Source organism: Clytia hemisphaerica, unplaced genomic scaffold, assembly GCF_902728285.1.
Source record: "Clytia hemisphaerica strain Z4C2 unplaced genomic scaffold, Clytia hemisphaerica genome assembly, whole genome shotgun sequence".
NCBI classification, from domain to species: domain Eukaryota; kingdom Metazoa; phylum Cnidaria; class Hydrozoa; order Leptothecata; family Clytiidae; genus Clytia; species Clytia hemisphaerica.
The window spans coordinates 89,716-111,163 of record NW_027103253.1 but is presented as its reverse complement, the minus strand read 5'-3'; the positions used below and the strand labels follow the sequence as shown (position 1 = coordinate 111,163).

Sequence of the window (21,448 nt, the reverse complement as noted above, 5' to 3'; positions counted from 1 at the left end):
TTATCGCAATGTTGTTTTGAATGCGATTAATGCATAGCGAGGCCTTTACATTACTTTTCACCTACCTGTAGATGCGGGTCATTAAATACACGCACGTATCGAGCATAAACGAGGGATAGATGACCATTAAAAGATAAAAATACCCTAATGTCCTAAAAATGGCCTTCTTAGGTTCAGTTGCCAAATTTTATGATGATGATATTCTTAGCATATTTTTCATTTTTTGGCCAGTTTCATCGTGAATATTCTTATTCAGTAGATTCTTATAAAAAAGCGTGTAAAGTGCTCTTTTCCAGGGACTCTTCGCAGCTTTTTTTTCCACCACCATTTTCCTCCAGAAATTGAGTTTCAATAAATATTAAAGAAATATCGCCCATTATGGAAGTGAAGAAGAAAAAATTTCCAGCATCCTAAAAAAGAATGTCTAACATAAATATTTCACGTTAAAGAAATTATGTTACCTTTTAAAAAGGGTCAGATGGGATTATTTTCTGTTTTTTTTTATACAAAAATCACAAAATTTAGTCTCACAAACTGAATTAAAATTTATTTACTACCACTCAAGTTGTTTTTTAAGTTGTTCATAACTGACAGATATTTCACACCCCTGTCTCGGTGGCTAAAGTGGCTTCCCAGTGAGGATGAAGCTTCAATGCGTGTTTTGTAATGTGCTGAAATTTCAAGTTTTTCCTTTGCCGAATTACCAAAAGTAATGTAACTGTCCTGGAAGACCGCTTATTTGAAAATATGACTGGATTTGATACACAATGTAGCTAGATGCTGCTTCTTGAGAAAGCTGCTCTCGATTTACCACACGGTGTTATTTTAGTAATGAGCTTTTTTGATTGCTTCTCCTCCCACTAAGATAATCCCTTCATTATCTTTTGATGTTGCTATGGAAACTTCGCTCAATCAAGTATAATTTCCGTCGCACGATTTCTATAGTTGGCAGCGATCCAAGCTTATGCCAGTAATCCTTCAAATTTACCAGATATTCTTCAGATTTTTAATTCGTTTCGACATGTATGCAAAGTTTTCCTTAACCTAGTCAACTGGAATAAGTGAATTTTCGGCGGCAGGTTGTATATTGTGAATAACTATAGTATATGTTTTTTATTTGTAGTTGCCCTAATTGAAAAATATGTAATAAAGTATTTACAAATTATGATAATATTGTGTTATGGATAGCGATATGAGCTTCATGAAATAATATTAAAGTTTAATGATTGTATTTGTTTCAAAAGGGAAGATAACGGTTAACATTTTTACCGAAGAAATCGTTTCGTATTAATCTACTTCAGAAAACAAAACTACTTTGTATCTCTGACTCGTCTTCCCAGCCTCCCGTCACAGAATCCAGCCTGCGACAAAGGTAAACGAGTCAGATTTATTTTTCATGTTTGATATTTATTGACTTTTTCTTCGGTTGAAAGGACTTTGAGGATATGTAGATACATAAATAAATTGTGTATGGAGAAAAAGAGAAGCACTTTTAAAATCTTTTTTGAAATATGAACCTTCGCGGAATTCACGATGAATACTGCCTTCACAGTGTAATTATTTTGCTTATCTGGTATACCACAGCTTAGCTTTCTCTGAAGTTCAACCTGTGGCGAAGGACTGAATGTGCGTCGAATAGAATCCTAATATTTACAATATATTCACAGCCTTCAGTGTAATATTCATTCATTGTGATTCTCACGGTAGTATATATAAAGAGGATATGGAAAATTTTGTTTTTACAATGAGCTTTTATTGAAGTCTTCGTCACCTCCACGAGACGTTTCATTGGTCCTCAGGTCAACCAATGATTCACGCCCTACAATAATATATTCATTCAAGCTGATCTTCCTTCGCACAGGAGTCCTATCGATTGAAGATGCGAAGGAAGTTGATCGACGAACTTTCCTTGAAGAAGGAGTTCGATTCAAACTGTGGTGTCTTTGGTGTGTTTTCCATTTGCTTGTATCGCTCGTGGAAACGTCTGTGTAAAGAATCTCTGACTTGTATCGGTTCCGCCGTTTTGTCCTCGTCTCGTAAACTGACTTACTTCTTCGTAATGATCGCTCTCGTTCATCGGCTGCTACTCCGTCTCCATATGACGGATTGTAAAATTCCGGCAATGAAGCATTTGAATTGTAAAGTTTTCTAAAACTGCTTGTCCTCGACGAATACCGTTTTTTTGATTTCCTCGATGGACTTCGTATGTTATCATGAGAATTGACTCGTGAAGGTGTTTGACTGTTTCTTGCAAGTGGAGGATTGCTACGGAGGCTCCTGCGGTCTATGGAGGAAGAATCACCTTCGGATTCACCGGAAGATTCTAAAGGCGATTGGTCGTCGTCTGAATATTCGAAAGAACTTCCAAAACGATCGGTGTCTGAGGATGTGGCGATTAAAGGAGCTGGTAATGACATTCTCAACTTGTTCAACTCCTCGACTAACGTCTCTTCATCATCCGACACATTCCCTTCATTGTTCTCACTTTCAGCATCATCCTGCGGCGCTGCATCATCTAGCTCGTCATCTGCGTTATTTCCGTCATTCGTATCGCTCAAAACCTCTTTATCCGCTACAGGAATCGAACCCAAACTTTCCGTGTAACTGTTATTATTATCAATGGCATCCTCTAAATCACCAGGGTCGCTCAATCCATCGGTCGTTAAATCTCTAGCCTCGTATCCATTCAAACGAGCTTTTCCTTCAGATTCGGCGAGGATAGTTTCAGAAGCATCTTCTTCTTGGTTGTTGTCCAAGTAAGAATCGATTTCTTCAACGGAAAGTTTGCTTTGTAGAAACAAGTGGATGGCTGCGTGTGATAGATAAACATTGTTCTGTGCCAACCTGAAAAATGGTGGAAGATTCTTCAAATAAGACGCATAGTGTACATTACTTTTCTTTATAATCGGAAATATTGTAACTTAGTACACACTTTTTTAGAACCCAGTTTGTAAGAACGTTTTGGTTGGAATTTAGGGAAAATAAGAACATCGTAAGAACAGAAACCGCCCGAGGATTAATTAGATTTCTCGAATTTGCTTAAAATTATTAGAATTTATAATTGCACTAATTCTTTTATTACCAAAATTTAGATTAGTTCTATTTATACTGAGCATAGTGTGCAAGGGAGTTCCAGGTCCCACCTGAAAATTCAGGTCCCACATAATCCTAAAATTCCCACCTTCAGCCCAGAATCCCAGATCCCAGCTAAAAACAAAAAAAAATTAAAACCGTGCCTTTCGCGTTAATAAATTCTCGCACTCATTTTACCCGCTTACTTTTACTTGACTAGTTATATAAGTGTAATAAGGTAAGCAAAAGTAAAAAAAATCATTCTTAAAGATATTTATTCAAACATCAAATGACCTGTAATAATAAAAAGAAAAGTTTACCATGGTAAACAATTATTTATGAAATATATAGAAAAAATATATAATAAAATCTGAAAATAAGAAATTTTACTTTAACTTTTTCCAAAACACCCAAAGTCCCACCTAAAGAAATTAACTCTCACCATCCCCCCGGGGGGGGGGGGGGTGCACACTATGCTGAGACGATTAATTTGTCTGAGACGAGCAATTTAGAAAACATTATGGAGGAGTGTACTTTCCATTCATGTTTCAATAAATAGGAACTCCTCCACAGATCACATTTTACAAACTACTCGTCTTAGACGATTTTTCTGTCTCAGTATAAATGGAACTATTAGAGCAGATTTGACATGAGGTCCAATTTTTATAAAAGGAAGTTCTGTAAAGAAAAGCACTTCGAAACAAGACAAGGCGATCTTCTAAACGTATAAATATGAAAAAGAAGAAAAATTACCCGAACAGGAATTCTTGTAATTTCTTCTGTCTTTGTTTGATGAAATCTTTGTTGAAACGACCAAACAACCTTCTTCCTGGTAGTGACGGTAATGAATTTCTAAACAAAGAATTCTAATTATGTTAACGAGACAATTAAAATGGATTAAAAAATGCAACTCTTGATATTGTGGCTTTTACCAAAAACGTAAAATATTACACTAAGTATTTAGCCCCGTTACAATTTATTGATCCAAACGACATAAGAACTATCAAGCAAAGAAGGTAGTTGTTCTCCTTGACATTGCAACTTCTTCCTTTTATTTTTACAGAGCTGATTGGAGATGGTCCGAAGTACACTAGACATGAATGGCAAAGCCGCATTATATGAACAGAAACAAAATAGGGATCGTTTGACAGGTATGTCTCCCTTTAAAATTATCACTTCAGATGCTCATCACTTCTTCACTCCTCTTATTCCCAATGCTTTTCGGGAGAATATCAACGAAATGTACATAGTTGACTCTCTGAGAAACAGAGGGATGGGTGAGTTTGACAATAGATGACTTACGAGTCGATTGTATCCTTTGACAGCCTGTTCCTCAGCCATACAAAGTCTGAATATCTTCTTCGAACTTTCGAGCTCTTCAATGTGAATGCGATGTGATTGGTCTAAAAAAGAGTTGATTGGGGTGAATAAAGGGGATTGGTCTAAAATAAGGTAATTGAGGTGAATGAAGTAAAAGGCACCATTTAACGCATTCACTGTATGTCAGCTTCTGACGAAGAAGGTCTGGTTTGTTATTAATGTTGCCTAGTATCAGTAAATGACGTCAATCTTGAGACGTATCGTATTCGACTTAAGAATCCTAAAAGTTGAATAGACTTTTAAATGATATCTGGTATTTTGGATTAAATGAATAGTCAAGGGTAATTAAAACCATTTTATCAAGCCAATCAGAAGATGTTATTATAAATACCTTTAATTCGATTTCGAAATCAGTAAATTGTGCCTTTCCATCATTCAAATGTGTTCTTGCATTGCGTACCGAAATTTGAACGAACTGAAAGTATAAGAGAGACTGGGTCACAATCAGGGTCGAAAATTACATTACAAAAGAAGCAGTCAAAATTCTAAAATAAGGTTATTTTCAGGGCAGTTTTGTTACAAGGGGATTTTACCAACATTATTTTATGTAACAAACAAAAAAACTCATTCAAGTATGAGTTCAAAGTACCGTCTCATCTTTGAAAGTACATCTTTTCTTTCGTTTCTGGCGCAGCATTCCTTTCTCTCACAAAACACAACTTCCCTCTCAAGTTTTCATCATTTCACTCTACACAAGCAAGCGAGCGAGACGCAATGCTAATTTCTTAAAGCTTCATTTTTTGTATTTTTAAAGTAATTTTATTCATAGTAGAGTAGACAGCCTTTCTCAACCGTCGCAAACAAATACAACAAAAAACATTTCAAGAAATTGTTTTTTTTGTATGGAAATTAATCAACATTCGTATGTTAATATTAGTTTTCGCATTATTGCGTCGAAAAAACTGTCCCCTTTTTCTTGTTTTCGCCTCAATGCGAAACAACAAACTTTTTAGAAGAATGGCAAAAACTGGTAATAAAGTTTTTTTGTCCATGGTTTGCTACTCTTTGTTAATTATCTTTTGGTTTGCGTGACGTTTCACGGCCTAATGAATAAAGAAATTCGATGATCGACGGTTTGAATAAGATACTCGAATAAGGCGCAGAGGGATGGGTATAAAATCTTTTTTCAACCTTTGACAATCTAATAGGGTCCTCAAATCACCAAATTTCAAGAAGTCGATCAAAGAGAGATTGAAGGTTCATCAGAATGGCAAACAATTCATCCACATTTATTATTTAAGGAAGGACCCTTTTTAACTTGTTATGGTCACCTCTCTTCCACGCCGAAGTTACTGGCGAGCTTATGTATTGACTGTCCTGTAAAATCATGTGATTTCAGGCAATTTTTTAAAAACTCCGATATTTCGTGAAGAAGGAAAGTAAAAGATATCGCTCTAATTAATTGGTTGGTGTCTGAACACTTATCGAATCATGTTAGATCATGTAGGATGATTTCATTAAAACCTTCCATCTAAATATCTTTGAAATCTTAATTTTAATCGATCACCTACACGTTAGAACTTAGTCTTGCTGATGTCATAAAGAAGACCGCCAGCCCATTAACTCTCTTGTTTTAAGTCTCAAAACATTTCCATTCATTCATTGAGATTGCGTAACTACAGAATGGACCCTGGGCCCCAATTGCTATGTTCACGTTTGTGCTTGAGTTTTTTATTGCCCCCTATTCTACCAGAAAAGCACAATGGACTTAAAGTGAGCTAAAAGTTTTGTTTATATATTTTGATGAATATATCCTTGTATTCTGAAGATTGAATACTTTGTCAAGTTTTTTCGTAAAGCGTAAACTAACCCGATGGCGCAGTTGTGTAATGGATACAGTCTTGAATTTCGTATAGGAGTTCGGGTTTTGCTCCTGCTCAGTGTTGTGTACATTAATCAGTAAAATATTCTAATACAAACGTGTGGGGAGATATGTCTGACTCTGGCGTGGTTGTTAATACTTGTTAGGTTCGACCACTGTCCTCACGAGTCGTTCGGGTATAGTTGGTATGCGCCAGCAGCTCTGTGTCGTATGTACGTATTTGCAGGGTCAGGTAAGCGCAGTGGTTTCCCTATCGCAATACAGGGGATGCTGTCCTAGACAGGGCTTGTTCCATTCATCGGAAGGACTACCTCTCTCATATGAACGCGAACAACAGATGATCTACTTGCTGAACAACTTTTTCTGAGCGAGATGTTTACAGACAGAAACAGACATACATGATTATATTTTCCCACGTTTTGTTTCACTTGTGTCATGCACAGTCATAGTTCTCGGACGAAAGTTTTCGACAACTGATGATAAGATAATGGGAACAAGTGCTTCGTGATCGCTCGTTAGATTTGGAAATTGATTCACAGTCATACTAAAATTCGATCTGGCACTTAAGAGAATAATATGAATTTAAGTTTTCGGTTATTTGCTAAAATAATGTTTTATGCAGATTGAAAGGATACTTAATTTTAATGACATTGTATTATCAGACCGGTCTATTTCCGTGCACCCATTTGTATTAGAAAAAAGACTCTGCCCAAAACTGTTAAGAAAAATCCAAGTCGTGCAGATTTCATAAATAGCTGCCAAACGCCTTAAATGTGAATGCATGTGAGGACAATAAGTACCCTGAAAATCACCGAAAAACAAGAACAGCCAGGACTAACCCAAGAATTAACTTATTTTTAATGAAAAAGCATTCATCCCCATCATAGAACTATCAGAGTGTTCTCAGCTTCTGATTGGTCAGTTGAAATGAACCCAACTATTACCTGGTTTCCACCAAGTGATCGGATATCCGGTGAAGTTATTTTATCCATTCCATTGTTCCGCATCAGTTATGCAAGCAAATCAAAAGAAGTTTCTCCTGTAAAATTTTTCAAGCCTTATTCTTCAGTACAAAATTTCGTGTATTGTCACTCGAGTTCTTTTTACCCCAATTTAGGGTTTCTTTCACTAATTAGCAAAATGGTTAATCGTCCAAAACTTTGACTTTGTCTCTACCCTCATAGATAACAAGTTGTAAAAAATTATCGTCAATGAAACATGTTTTAACTCAAACTGGTCTTCAAGAAGTCTCGTCATCAGTCAGCTTAATAGAAAGTCTCTCATTCACATAAGTCCCCAACGTTTTTCGCGAATTTTGTGAGGTTGTGATGTATAGGTGAGAGAGAGGGAGAGGATTAATGAATCGAAACATTTTGATAAAACAACCCTCAACTCAGTTGATTTTGATCCGATTCTATTTTCATAAGAAACAACAAAAAGCCGAAACATGAAATTTTTACTGAGCCTCTTTCCAATTTGATGGCTCATCCTCATGGCCTCATTCTCCAAAAATGCTCTCAACCGCTTAAACATTATTTACAAAACTCTCCCTGATTGGTTGCTTGAAACAATGACGTTACTTTCAACCAATCAGTGTCTTTGTATAGAGATAAGTCAACAGTTGACATGAAACTTGAGCTGGATGTTTGAATTCTTTACTCGCTGTACGTGACAAACGTCTGGACGTCAACAACAAGCATTCTTTCAAATTCTATTTTCCTTACCAAAATAAACAAAATGGAATTTTTCATCTTTTTATCATAAAGGGATGTTATTTACTATCTGCCTGTTCATACAAGAAATTGCATAAATTACATAAGTTTGTCATACATAATGTACATAGACAACTAATCAGAGATAGTAATCAGTCTTGTGGTCAAATCGAAGGGAGTAGACTTGCGCAACCAACCTAATGATTTCATAAGCACTACTATTCATTAAGGATCTCGACCTGTATTGAGTCTGTAGCTCTGTAAAAAATTCTCGAGTACATTGCGTCCACGTGGCCTCTTCATGGAGTCATCATTATCCACGGACACCGCGGGATATACCTTTCATAGTAAAAGGCCATTGATGAAAAACAATCTGTTGAAAGGTGACGTCTCAATCATTAATCCTGTGTACTTACTACAACTTTCTGAAGGTGAAGGCGACTCAAAAAGTGGATAATTGATAGCTTTTTGTTATTGTTTTTAAACCGTAGGCCACATAAGGGTTGTTTATGAATCAAGCCTTAATCAAAAGAAGACCGCAGCTTACCCCTTAATCCAAGTATTAAGAACGGGTTAGATTTTCTGACAGAGGCCTCTGTTTACGGAGTTTAATAAGTTTTCAAATTGATTTCCCTATCCATGTTGAGTTCATCTCTCTTTGTCCCTCCTCGCCTGTTCATAACTCGAAATCTTAGCGTACCTATTCTATTTAAGACAGGGGTATTTGTGAACTAACATTGGTTAGCTTTGATACAGGCAAAATACAGGGGTGTTTTCTAGCTTCACTTATAGAGTAATGTGCTACAACATTGACCAGACTGCGTTCTGTATAGTGAGCTTTGAGTTCCTAAAAACGGATGGACGAAAAGTTTATTTTGTTTTCGCTGATCTGAAACTTTGCACAATCTAGTCCTATGTATGTATAATAGTTCGTTGGAAACATGCCCTAGCGAAGGAAAGGTTTATCATGTAATTACATCCTTATTTTCTTACGGAATAAAGATTTGTTTACATTGCGGATTATCTTGTTGTTTAACCAAACGTGTCATGGATGGGCCATCAATGTGAGGCAGAAAATAAGGTTTCCCGATTCCTTCCTCACATTTCCAGAACGGTGTCGAGTTTGTATTTTAGCTCCTCCCCTCTCCTGTATCGAGGTGCCACACTTTAGTAACTAGAAACTGTCGAATGTCGACACTTTGAAATCGATATTGTAAGATTCTCGTTTGAAATTTAGATTACTGTAGACTCAATTAAGCAAGATATACCCTAGCCAACACCGAAGCACCGACAGAAAAAAGGGCTAATACTATCACACCATCAAACCTGAACGCCCTCTTAAATTTTGAGTAACTTTATGTTTTCTACGTCCTCTTCGACAAATGTTGGAAAATCCATGTTGCACACTGTACTCTCTTATTCTCACTCTGGTTGAACGTTCTTTACCAGCATTTTGTAGTAATTTCTCAATAAATATACCGTGTGACCTGGTGGCACCTTTTATCCACTGGAAAATGTTTTGGGCCCTAAACATTACAATTTAAAAATCCCCAACTCTCTAAATAACCTATATTTACCATTTCCCTGATTTAGCGGTGCACTAATTATTATTACAACAGGATGGGACTTGTGTCCTCTCTTAGAAATTATAAGCGAAAGTGCAGGGTCGAACCATGCCATGTTACAATCTCGATTTTAATACAAACTCGAAAGCAGCCGGCGAGGCGACCTTTTTTTCCGATGTGTTCTAAGAGCATATTTCAGCTAGAAATTTTGATCTGTTCTGATCAAATCTTCGAAAATTAATCAGCTAGAAATGTCTAGAAATGATGATGTGTTCTGACGAAACAGGGGTATAATCCCGGGGGGGGCACTGGGTTTGCGGACTGACGGTATGTGCGGGCCAAAAATTGGCTTTTAAAATTGCACTACAGTGCAGCAATTACAGTGCAGCAAAAATCAGTGAAAATCATACCCTTAGAGTGCATTTTCCCCCAAATTTTCGATCCCTTTCGTGCAAAAAATGGTCAAAATTCTAGCATTTTTGGTCAAAATATCTAGATTTTTCAAGAATTTTCTGAAATTTCTACCCTTACAGTGCATCTCTAGTTTTTCCGACCCTTACAGTGCATTTTAAACATATTGGAAAAGGTACCCTTAGGACCCGCACATACCCGTCGGTCCTTTTGCCCAGCTGCCCCCCCCCGGGGGTATAATCAAGGTCATCTACGGGTTCTTGTTGGCTAGGTAACCCTAGAAAGCTTCAGAACACATCTTTTAAGGAGACGGGTATAATAAAGCAAAAATTGATGTAATCTTGTTGCCTAGTAACCCTGGAAATTTTTAGAACACATCTTTCGTAGAGAAAAACAAATATCTTACAAGTTTGTCTTGGCAAACTGTTTTTCCTAGATTTTAGAACACATCAAACCATAAAGAAGTAATAAGTTTAGGGAGACAAATAGTGCGGATAAAGGTTTCCTAGAAATAAGAACACATCATTTGTATGAAAAATTGCTGAAAGGTCATAACATTTGATCTCCTAGAAGATAAGAACACATATTTCTAAAAAATTCCTTCGCCGGCTGCTTCTGCAAACTTACCTCTGTAGCTGATAATTTAATGGTGTCTTTGGGCAGCCTCTTGGATACAGTGTAACTCTGTTTCTCTTCAATGTATTTCACCATAATTCATACCTTCTTTTACTAAACCATGCAGAACAGCAGAAAACGAGCAAGTTTTTTAAAAGTTCCAATCCCTGGTTGGGAAGTAAATCTATGAGCCAAATATTTTCTGATCACAAGTCTCAAGGTAAGTCTCACTCTGTCTTTTGGTAAAATTACACAGCCATTAAGATTCTTGATTTTCTACATTTCACAATATTCATCATGCCCTTTTCAATAAAATATTGCGATTATCAGCCGTTGTGTATGATCAGTAGAAGCAATAACTGACTCCGTTGACAACTTCAAAAGAGTAAAGAAGAAATTCTCTCACGACAGTTGGTCGAGACTGCTGTTTGCTCAATGGATGTCGATGTCTGTATGTCTGTTGACTATTCTACTATCTTCTTTCATGTAGATGGTAGTTGTTGTTTAAACTTCCCTCTCCTTCCACCGTTTTGTTTTTTCGTACGTGAAAACAAATCCTTCAAAAAGTTTTTATAAGAACCAAGTAGAGGAGTCTCCGATACAACTCTTTCTTTATCACGGTACCTCCTGGTATGCTTTGAGTGTTCTAATTTGTTTTATTTGCAGAGAAAAAATACTATTTCAACTGAGTCCTGTCAAACGATGAACCAGCTTTTCAATAATGCGCAACCCGAGTGGTACAAACATCCTTGATAATAACAAACTGTTCTTATTACAGAACGATCCTTAGTGTCTCCTTAAGGGTTGTTTTTGGCAGGAGCAAGTTCCGTAGAAATTTCTGGCACCACATCGCATAACTCGGATAATATTCAATGCTTTCTTCCTGCTTTCATGTCAATGATATGGTTAATCAAGATACGCTGATAAGGAAGTGAATCCATGCTCGTAACAACCTCAAAATGGTCAATGAAATCGTAATTCGAATAATACCAAATACACTGGTAAGTGTAGTAGAGGAGAAAATGAGATAGTTCCATCGTGGAGATAGGAAACTACTTTTTTAGAGACATTGAATTATATGACTGCGATCAAGCCATAATTGTAGACTAGAGCCCGAATGGTAATTAGCATCGATTAAGCGCGCTTCGGAATCCCCTTTCCAACGTATCAAGTAGAAGCTTATTTAAAAAGGTGTTTGAATTGCAAAGCTGCCCCTAAATCTATTTTTCTGATTTTTGACTTTGAGGAAGGATCGCTCCCGTGTTTTGAAGGTTGAGGTTGATAGAGACATCCATTTCCGTTTTAAAATCTTGAAAATAGTGAATTCAATTTTGGAAAAATCTAATGACGTCTCAGAAAAGTTTAAAAATGTCTTAATGAGCCATCCCCCCTCCCCAGTGTACCCTCAATTCACGCAATCACGCAAATTCTTTTTATAAATTCACGCATTCATGCAAATTTTCCTCGAGTTTCACGCAATAACCTAGCCCGGGGTCCACTTAAAGCTTTTTGATAGACTGGATGGCGCGATTAAGTGGCCCGGTAGTATATGGTAGTATGCTTTTGCTTAGGCGGACTGTAAAACAGTCCGCCAGATTCTAGTTGTTTTTGGAAGATAAAAACAGTATGAAGCAATGGTTTTATTTGAGAATAAGAGATTGCAAATGTGTTATTGCTGTTTGTTTCTTATTTTTGATTATATCTTTCAACTCCAAGTAGTTTTTTTGTAATTTAGATTTTAAACATTCTTTTTCAAAAAGACTACCTCGCCAAACGCTCCTAGTCTACTTCACTGGACTCAGCGTCATCAAAAATTATCAAAAAGCAAAGTTCAGCCAGAAGTAGACTCTAGTCTAGCAATAACCCGACTTTTTAGAAAATCGTAAACATTTTCGGGAAAAATCGGGAAACATTGGCAAATCGGGAAAACTGCACACAATCGGTGGAAAAATGGGAAAATTCACGTATTCACGCACAAAATAGCCCAGATTCACGCATTCACGCAATCAAAAAGTGGATTTTAACGCTCCCGCAATTTTTTCAATTCACACATTCAAGCAAACCGCTGGGGCACCCTAATAGTGTATCAAATCTGGGGAAGTTCTTCGTAACTTTTCAAAATAATTATAAAATTAAAGTGATTATAATTTATATAACAATTTAAACACAAATTGACTTCTCTTTTGTTCTCTAAACAATACACATCTTGAGCATGGAAACAAAGGGAACAAAAGAATTTTCTCTTTTTGCAGCAAACCATGTATTTTCAAATGAAATCTGTTGGAGTGTGTAAAAATATATATTTTCCGTTTGTTTCGTCTGCTCCAAACCAAGACATATCAAGCAAGTGGTCCTCTAAAGGTGAGATTATAGACTATTTCTCTATTCATAGTCTCCTTGAATCATATTTTATGGTGTTTTCCGAAAAAAGGATAGAAACAACATCTTCATGTTTCTTTCCATGCTTTCTCAGCAGAGGATTGTTGTGCACAAAGTGATTTGTTGAGCTGGGGAGCTGTTAAGGGGGAAATGATTTGAGTGATCATGAAAGGTATGCAAGTTTTTTTGTAAAAGAATTCAAAATTTTTGAAACCTTTTGATGTTCTCAACATTCTAAAAATGTTCTTAAAATTATGTCCAGTTTCCTAAGAAATTGGGTGTTCTTTAGCCTTGAAATGTTTTTTAGTTGTTCTTAATATTTTTGCCATCGAAGCATAAATGCTCTTATATAGTTTGTTCTTCTCTTAAAAAAATATTGTAGCAGCAGTTTTCATTCATTCATTCATTGGTTTTCTCTTTTAGGGCGTTGACATGATTACAAAGACTTTTGATTGGTTTATTTGATCGGTAATGAAGAAGCTGTTTATTATCTTATTATTTGGCTTGTTGTATGTGGCGCAAGCATTCCCTCTTCAATTAAGTGGTGAGCCAGTTCATTTTTTCCCATGTTCATTAAATAAAGTATTTTGCTTTAAAGTGCTGCGACATTCCGAAGTTGATTTATCGGGGCACAGTGTGAGGGGATCTTTTAAGAGAATCCCACTTTTCAAGAATGGTTTAATGGAGTAGCGGGCTTTTTCTGATTAAAATAGGGAGTTTGAGTCGGTTTGAGTTTTTAGGGAGTGGTTCCTAGTGGAATATTTAAATTAGATTTCATCCAAAAACATCCTAATTATTCTCTATGACTTCTTTTCACAGAGACTGGTGAGGAGTTAGACGTCCACCAACGTTCGAAACGACATGGACAACATTCGACCCTTGCTGACCGAGAAGGTACGATTCATAAAACTAGAAATTATATGGTGTGCTTTTATCGATACAGATCAAAGAAGCTAGGCGCATGAAAAAAAAATATTATTTCTTTATTCTTATTTAAAGCTATTTCGAGCTTGACCTCTGACGGTTGGGGGTGACCGTGACACGGTATCGGCCTTTTTTCTGTCCGGTATTTCGGTATTTTAAGAAAAAAAGTACGGTATTCCGGTATTTGAAATGCTGCCGTTGATGGTAAATTGCCTAAAAATGCTTCAGTATTTCGTTTTTATTCTTAGAACTTCGGTATTTCGTAACTTTAAAATCTTTCCGAATTGTTTTCTTCATAGAGAGACTTCCAAAAATCGCCTGCGACGCTAAACTTTCTTAAATTTTAGAAACTACACCCATGTTTTCCAATACAATCAGTTTTGACACAGTATGTATATAGCACTTTATCTCTCTAAGTGTGGTGACATGGGGTCAGAAACAGCTCCACCTCTAGTCAGTCTAGTGGTAACCTTTTTGTGGTTATAGTCCATCCACTATCCTTTAAATAATGACTTTTTACAAAACACGCTTTAGCCACAATAGCGGACCTGTAAATTAGTACAAGTTTTTCGCGCTTGCTTCGCTAGCATTATTTTGTTAAAATATTTCCCCAACCCTTGCGACTTGCCTTTTTTTTGATTTGCCTCCCCAATCTTGGTCAAGAAGCAATCATGCTATTACCCTTTTCTCAAAGGAAGGTGATGGGATAGGTACTGCCTAATTCTCAAATTAGAACTAAAGAATTATCCATAAAAAGAGCTTTTTGAGGTACTTAAAGTCTATTTCAAACTAGCTGGCAGTATTTTTTCAAGCCTCAATAACTTTTGATTGATAGAATTTGAATTAAATAGCGATTTTGTGCTCCTTGGAAAGACAAACAGGAGTGGGATATTGTCATAACGCGTTTTTATTTTTCAGTTCGTACGATCATCTCAGCGATCGTAGATGCCATCCTGGATGGTGATAAGAAGAAACGATCTTCCGTTGAAGATGACGATTTCGTGGACGAAGAGAACGACCCTTCCCTGAAATCTCTTCAAGAAAAATCATCTCAGAAGTCTCACGTCAATGCTACTGATGTGGAATCTGCTCTTTTGGACGACGAAAAAGATCTATCAGGTAGAAAATTATGAGTTTGTTTCATTTAAATTCCGTTCAAGCCGAGTCAAAACTGAAGAATCAAAGCTGACATATATATGTCATATATCTATATGACACCTATAGGCTGCCAATATCCCTCTAATTTGCGAAAGGGGCCGCAATCTACATGATACCATCTAGATTTGCCTTGTAATAAGGCATTCGAATTGGCGTCAACAATCATATTCTCCGCTTGACAATTTTATTAAGAACAACTTATTAAAGTTTCAGTTAGGGAAGATATTATGTTGATTACGGTACACAAAACTTGCTTTTTCATTCAATTTTGGTGAGTAAGTAAGTAAAGGTCACGCCCACAAAGTATTTTCTAAGCTTCGTTATTTTAGTCTAATTCGCATCCCTTGTGAATAACAAAAACTATTTTAGAGATATGTATAGTTTGTATGACCCTGTGCTCAGCCTGTATTTCACAGGGGGAAGTTGGACGAAAAAAAAGATTTATGCATTTCTTTCCATTTTACTTTGTAGGTAGTGGAGAACAAGAGTCTGGGTCTGGTGCACAAGATTCCTCTGGATTCACTGATGAACCGATAACAGAGAAAGTCACATCTACTTTTAAAAATGCTCCACTGTCCCTAACTTCCCCTGAATTAAAAAACACTTCTTCATCAGTTCAAAGTTCTGAGAGAAAGAAACGCGAAGAGAATATCCAAGATCAAGACATCGCTGTATCTGAAAAGAAGGAAATAATTGATGACGCTGTCATAAGGGATGTATCAGGTTTGATTGGAAAATCACCAACTGTTCAAGATCCAAATCGTAACGAGGTTGCTAGAGAGAGGAATGGACTAGATATGATTGAAAAACGAGATATTTCTGATGCTGAACGCGGTGACAAATCAGTTGATCAAACCGAACAATCGCATCAAGATGATAGTGAAACGATCACTAATTATACGGGAATCCGAGATGAGAAACAACCTGATGACCCCAAAGTTGTGAATGCTGGCAACTCAGGATCTGGTGAATCTTCAGGCTCTGGAGCAAATGATTTTGAAGAAGGCGAAGACGGAGATGAAGCCAATGTCGTCAACAAACGAAATCAAATCTTGCAAGATGAAGAGGTCCAATCAAATGCTCCAGAAATGAAAAACTCTTCGACGCAGAATGTAATAGTACGTAATCAGGTACAAAAAAGCGATCTTGCACAAAAGGAATTCAATAGACAATCACCGGATAGTACGAACATCAATCATCAACGAGCTATTATCGGTGACTGGGCCAATGGATATCAAAAATCAACAAATCAAGCTGTCCCACCTATCAAAATAAATGCTGAAGCTCAATTAGCAAGTATAGGGCAGCCTTCAAACACCGAAAGTGGTGACAGTAATATAGTCCCACCTATTAAACTCCATGCGGAAACTCGGTCACCGAGTATCTCGCAACCTTCAAATATGGACAAAACTAATGATATAGTACCACCAATTAAATGGAATGCTGAAACTCGATCAGCGAGTATATCTTCAAATGTGGTCAATGCTGATCATGTGGTACCACTGATCAAGGTAAATGCTGAAACGATTCCAAGTAAATCGATGATAGAAAATTCATCGAATATTTCACCATCTAATGTTAAACAAAGCACTGGACAAAGTTTGATGGAAGAAAACGCTAGTTTCAAACCCTTGTCAGCAAACACTGCAACAATTCAACAAAGTGTAGTTGCAAGGAACATAACTCATTATGGTGTCAATGTTTTGACGAATGAAGAGCAGTCGCACGTGGGTGAAGCTCTTTCATCAGGATCTGCAAGTGGAAGTGGGTTCGAGGCTGGTAAGTATTTGTTCAAACCACCTGATCCGATGTTTCAGACAAAGATCAAACGAGATGAACATATAAAGCTTGACTAGTGTCATTTATATCCAATAAAACGTATATTTTTCACCATTCAATGATCCGCATCTGCAACGACCCACTTATTTAGCATTTCATTTCTGCCATTTAAAGAAAAGAAGTCTCGCCTTCTTGAAAATGTTTCCAGATGAATCGTGTCAGGTTCTACCAGAATTCGTCCGTCAGTAGTATACAAATGCTATTTGGATTTATTTTAAACTATTTAGCGAAAGCAGCCTTATTCATGCAATCGAGTACGTTTTGTGGGTCTATTTCTGAAAATTGATGCTTTTTATATTTTCTTTTTTTGCCATAGTTGAATCAGGGTCGGGCCAACCAGAATCAGAGCAGCAGAAAGATGACCAACTTTCTCCATCAACTATGAGTGATGCATCTGAAGGAAATTCTCTTGACAAAGATGAAGATGATTCGAAGACCATTCCTTCCGTTCTTGGAAATCAAGGTAAAGAAACGTCCTCAAGTGACTCGGAGAGTAGTGATGAAGAAGATATTGAAAACTCCATATCATCTCTTCTTCAAAGCAAAGCAAGTACTGATGTTTCAGAAAGCAGTGGTGAGTTGTCTAGTGGAGATGATGAAAAATCAGGGGAAAAAGAAGATAGTCGGGAACAGCACAACGCGATATTAGACCTGGTCAAAGATATGGCACAATCTGCAGCCGAAGAAAGTTCAGCGTCGACACCACCAGAAGAGAAAGATTCAGATTCTGGTGAATTGTCAACAACTAGTAGCGTCGCTCATTCACTGAATGAATTTCCTTCTGAGGATGGTAAAAACTCTGATGAAAGGAATTCTGAAAAAAATCCAAAAATGTCTAGAGATCCATCAACTAAAGCTCCAGAGTTTGAAAATGCTTTTGTGTCCGACTCAGATACCTTTAAGGATAGTTCTATACCAAAGACACAAGCAAATGCCAGTCCGACTGGGTCAGAGAACAATTTAACAGTGAAACCAGAATCAACTCAGGGTATCGTTCGCGCGGTTGTAAATGAAGGAACTACTGAAGAACCTCGTGGACTTCCTCCTACTGTTACAAGTGAGACTTCCGTAAAAACTATTGAAAATAATGAACGAAAGAGTTCTGCTGACTTCCATCCCGCTGCACCTGTAGAAACGGCTTCTTTGGTAGACAACAGCGATGAGGAATCTTTTGAAAGCAATCCAGCCAACGATGATTTCGATTCATCTGTGGTGAAAAAGTCATCCATACCAATCCTTCTGAAATCACCAGATGATGAATCTTCGGAAATTGAGGTGCTCACTGATGGCGGTGAAAGTGTTTCTGAGATCGCCAAACGCTCAGATATCCCAATTGATTTAGACACCTCAAGCAAGTTGACTACAGAACCATTAAACCCTGACAACGTCCAAGAGAAGCAAAAAGTTCCCATGGAAGAGAAAGGAACTCAAAAAAGTCAACAAACTGTTGATAACAAGCTCCGAGGTTCAAGTGCTGCAAAGGGTGGCAAAGAATCAACAGGAGATGCGAAATTATCCACAAGAATCACAGTTCAACCAATATATCAAAGTACTGGTCGTGTCTCCTCCAAAGATGTCTCCTTCAAGAATGATAATCACTTCCAGGTACGTTTGAATTGCTCATTAAAGTAAGTGACCACAGGTTCCAATCTAATCGACTTATAGACAAAAACTTCATGTTATGTCGAGACCCTCTGGATCGAATGTTTAAGCACAAAAAGAAAAATTTTTGAGAAGAGTTAAATATTGTGAAATTGATACTACTATTGCTACTGGTTTCTAGTGACTTTATTTTCAATTTCAGGCCAAAGAAGCTTTATACCTTTTGGTTCGATCGATTTTAGACCAAGGTATGTTGTCGCAATTCTAAGTTTTAAAATAAACCTTCAAAAATTATTATCCGACGCGCGTAAATAGTGACCTTTGATTGGCTTCTTTGCTGTCCAATATTTTCGAATATATAGCTTTCATGGGGCTACATATTTCAAAAATTGACGTCACACAACGAGCATCTTCTTTTTAACGTTACGTCACAAATAAAAATAAGACTTTTGAATAAAAAACTACCAAGAAATCAGATTTACGAGCGTATAAATTGGAATTATGTTTGAAAACGAGAAATATTTTAGCAATGAACAGATAATAAACCATTTATTTGGACGCAGTCTCATCCAATATGAAAAATATTGGATTCGACTTTGTCCAATAACTGCTTATTAATCAATCAATCGACGAGTCAGTTCTCTGGTGAGTTAGGGCGTGTTGAGATTCTTTAAAATCACAAATTCCATTTGCGATCAATAGCACCCATTCTCAGGGGTTACTTACGAATATTTAGTTGAATTATAACTTAAGGTTTCAGGACCCGGTTATGACGTAATTAAATATCAACTTGACAATTAATTATTAAGAAAATATTATGAGGTCATCAAAGTATAACGTCATAAATCGTAAAATAGTTATGATTTTAAAAGTATATACATTTCAAATCATTGTCAAATTTGGACCAAAGATGCATCTTATTAATGCCAAACTTAGATAAAATTCTTTCTTTGAAAATTTTGAAAAAATTGCAAAAAATCGAAAAATCCTTAATATTAATGTTATAGAGTTTTTACGATTCCTGACGTCATAAAATGTGACCAAATTATGACTTCATTTTTGGGGTGTTTTCGCTAGAAGAATGACTATGACGCATGTCAAGAATTGGAATACTTTATGTTTTTAGACAATGCAGTTCGATCCAACATCGATAATCTTTCATCTAAAAGATTCGAAGAAGAAGAAAAGGTTTGAAAAGATATAATTTTTTTCGTTGTGCTCACGTGTTTAGTGTGTGTTGAGCGGGAAAATTATTTTTGTGGAGTGAGTGGTGTTGAGGGTTGGAGTATCAGCATTTATTAGACCCATGTCATAAATCTGTCACAAATGTTTTCAGAAAGTGAAGGTGCGAAAGCTACCCCATTAACCCCTATTAAATGATACTATCAGTTATATTATTATTTTTGGTATTTTCATCTTCTTATTCAGCTCGAACGGGATTTGATCGATTTAGTCAGTAAAGACGAATCTAATAACAATAATGATGAAACAAAGGAAGAGATTATCACAGGTAAATTTCCCGGGAAAGAGGAGAAAACTTGTTCGAGTTAGGGAGAGCAATTTGAGTTATAAAAGGTTCGAGTTCTACAAGAGATTCCACTATATTTTCAAATTCACAAATTCAAATTTTCTTCGACTTCGTAATGATATCATATATTTCGATTGTTGATTGAGGGTAATGACTTTCTATTTTTTTCTATATAGACGTGAAAGACTATGAGGGCTTCGTGAGAGCACTTTCACTCAAACGTCTACCATCATGGAAGCATGACGTCATCGTCAAGAAACTTGAGAACGACTTACTCCATCATCTTGGCGTTTCTGAAGCGGACGCTCAACGCGCCTTAAAACAAACAGATGAGTTGACAGGTTTTACTGAAGCTGAGACTCTGAAAGGTATTCAATAATATTTGACTTGATCAGCAAAAGTTTGGAAAGATCAGTGGTAGGACGGCATCAGGATCTGTTTTTAAACGACGAAGTATAACTTGAGGCGCTGAGAATGCGAAATATCAATCAGAGCAATTGATCTAATTTCGTTCCTTTGAAATTGGCATTTTGCAAATTTTGCAAACCGAGTCCAGCATTTTGTTGATAGGCATTAATCGGTTTTAAAACAAAAAAATATTTTTTAATTCGAACTTACTTTATTATAATGTTTCTGTCATATAAATGTATTCTCTAGCTCGGAAATGATTTTCTGGTCCTTATCAAAGAAGACAGACGACATAATTATCTTAAGTTTTTTTACCAATATTCATTCAAATCCTTGTCTTTATCTTCAATACGCAGGTCGCTTGGAGAGATTGGAAAGAGATGCCTCATCATTCGCCACAAAGCACTCCGATAACTTAGACATGATCCGAAATTACGTCACCACTTCGTTAAATGACATCATCTATGCTCTACCGTTAAAAAAGTCCATCAGGAAAGAACTCCGTGATTCGATAACAAAATCAGCATGGATGAAAATGCTGACGTCTGCAAAACAAAACCGTATTATTTTGAGACATTTGAAAAGGACATTACGTGATTTAGAGTAGTACAGTACAGTATTGTAAAACATTCATACTTTTTCTTAACCTCCAACTAAATTCAAGATATCGATTATCATATCCTGTCATCTGTAATATTGGTTGCTGTAAATGAGAGGGAGAGGAACGAAAATTCAAGAGCATGGGGATATACGGAAAGATTTATAAAGCCCCAAGGCCTAGATGTCGTGCTTTAAGCTCTTCTAAGCAAAGAAAAGTGGATATCGCGAAAAATATTGCTGCTATTGTCTTCGAAAAACTACGAAAGCTTCTGATTGGTCAAGCGCTGAAATTCTATTGTAATGTCACGTGACTTAGGTAGGATTTCCTATCTAACCTCGGCACACTTTTCAGCCAAAGCACGCCATCTAGCTTTTCGGGCTTTATAAATCTATGGATATACAACCCCTTTAAAGGATCTTTTGGAGGCTCCTC

The 21,448-nt window shown here is 36.7% G+C and overlaps 2 protein-coding genes across 4 annotated transcripts in view; one reads left to right on the top strand and one right to left on the bottom strand.

Moving 5' to 3' along the window:
- The window catches only part of LOC136798121 (dentin sialophosphoprotein-like), a 43,279-nt gene extending 22,089 nt beyond the window's left edge, over positions 1-21,190 (top strand). The window contains exons 3-14 of the mRNA XM_067054708.1: positions 4,136-4,223; positions 12,830-12,938; positions 13,380-13,500; positions 13,776-13,850; positions 14,799-14,999; positions 15,510-16,817; positions 17,194-18,482; positions 18,682-18,727; positions 19,606-19,667; positions 19,908-19,989; positions 20,184-20,375; positions 20,772-21,190. Coding sequence (XP_066910809.1) covers positions 13,428-13,500; positions 13,776-13,850; positions 14,799-14,999; positions 15,510-16,817; positions 17,194-18,482; positions 18,682-18,727; positions 19,606-19,667; positions 19,908-19,989; positions 20,184-20,375; positions 20,772-21,022 — 3,579 coding nt within the window. The 5' untranslated portion in view covers positions 4,136-4,223; positions 12,830-12,938; positions 13,380-13,427 and the 3' untranslated portion in view covers positions 21,023-21,190. The remainder of the gene's footprint in view (positions 1-4,135; positions 4,224-12,829; positions 12,939-13,379; positions 13,501-13,775; positions 13,851-14,798; positions 15,000-15,509; positions 16,818-17,193; positions 18,483-18,681; positions 18,728-19,605; positions 19,668-19,907; positions 19,990-20,183; positions 20,376-20,771) is intronic.
- On the bottom strand, positions 1,493-10,942 carry LOC136798165 (uncharacterized). 3 transcript variants are annotated; one of them, XM_067054749.1, is made up of 5 exons: positions 10,590-10,942; positions 4,784-4,867; positions 4,375-4,475; positions 3,826-3,924; positions 1,493-2,844 (listed from the first exon to the last, which is right to left on the bottom strand). In XM_067054749.1, the coding sequence occupies exons 1-5, from the start codon at positions 10,671-10,673 to the stop codon at positions 1,740-1,742; spliced, it is 1,473 nt and encodes a 490-aa protein (XP_066910850.1). In that variant the 5' UTR covers positions 10,674-10,942; the 3' UTR covers positions 1,493-1,739. The 3 variants fall into 3 exon arrangements, with proteins under 3 accessions (XP_066910850.1, XP_066910864.1, XP_066910857.1); XM_067054763.1 differs by lacking the exon at positions 10,590-10,942 and adding an exon at positions 5,042-5,240 and having other exon boundaries at positions 1,494-2,844; XM_067054756.1 differs by lacking the exon at positions 10,590-10,942 and adding an exon at positions 7,219-7,626 and having other exon boundaries at positions 1,495-2,844.
- Positions 21,191-21,448: the final 258 nt, after the last annotated feature.

Bases quoted from the DNA above. Each gene is read 5' to 3' on its own strand.
- LOC136798165 (XM_067054749.1), bottom strand. From the start codon at position 10,673: ATGGTGAAATACATTGAAGAGAAACAGAGTTACACTGTATCCAAGAGG. The intron at 4,868-10,589 runs GTAAGTTTGCAG...TTATACTTTCAG, and splicing joins TTAAATTATCAGCTACAGAG to TTCGTTCAAATTTCGGTACG. The intron at 4,476-4,783 runs GTATTTATAATA...ACTCTTTTTTAG, and splicing joins ATTTCGAAATCGAATTAAAG to ACCAATCACATCGCATTCAC.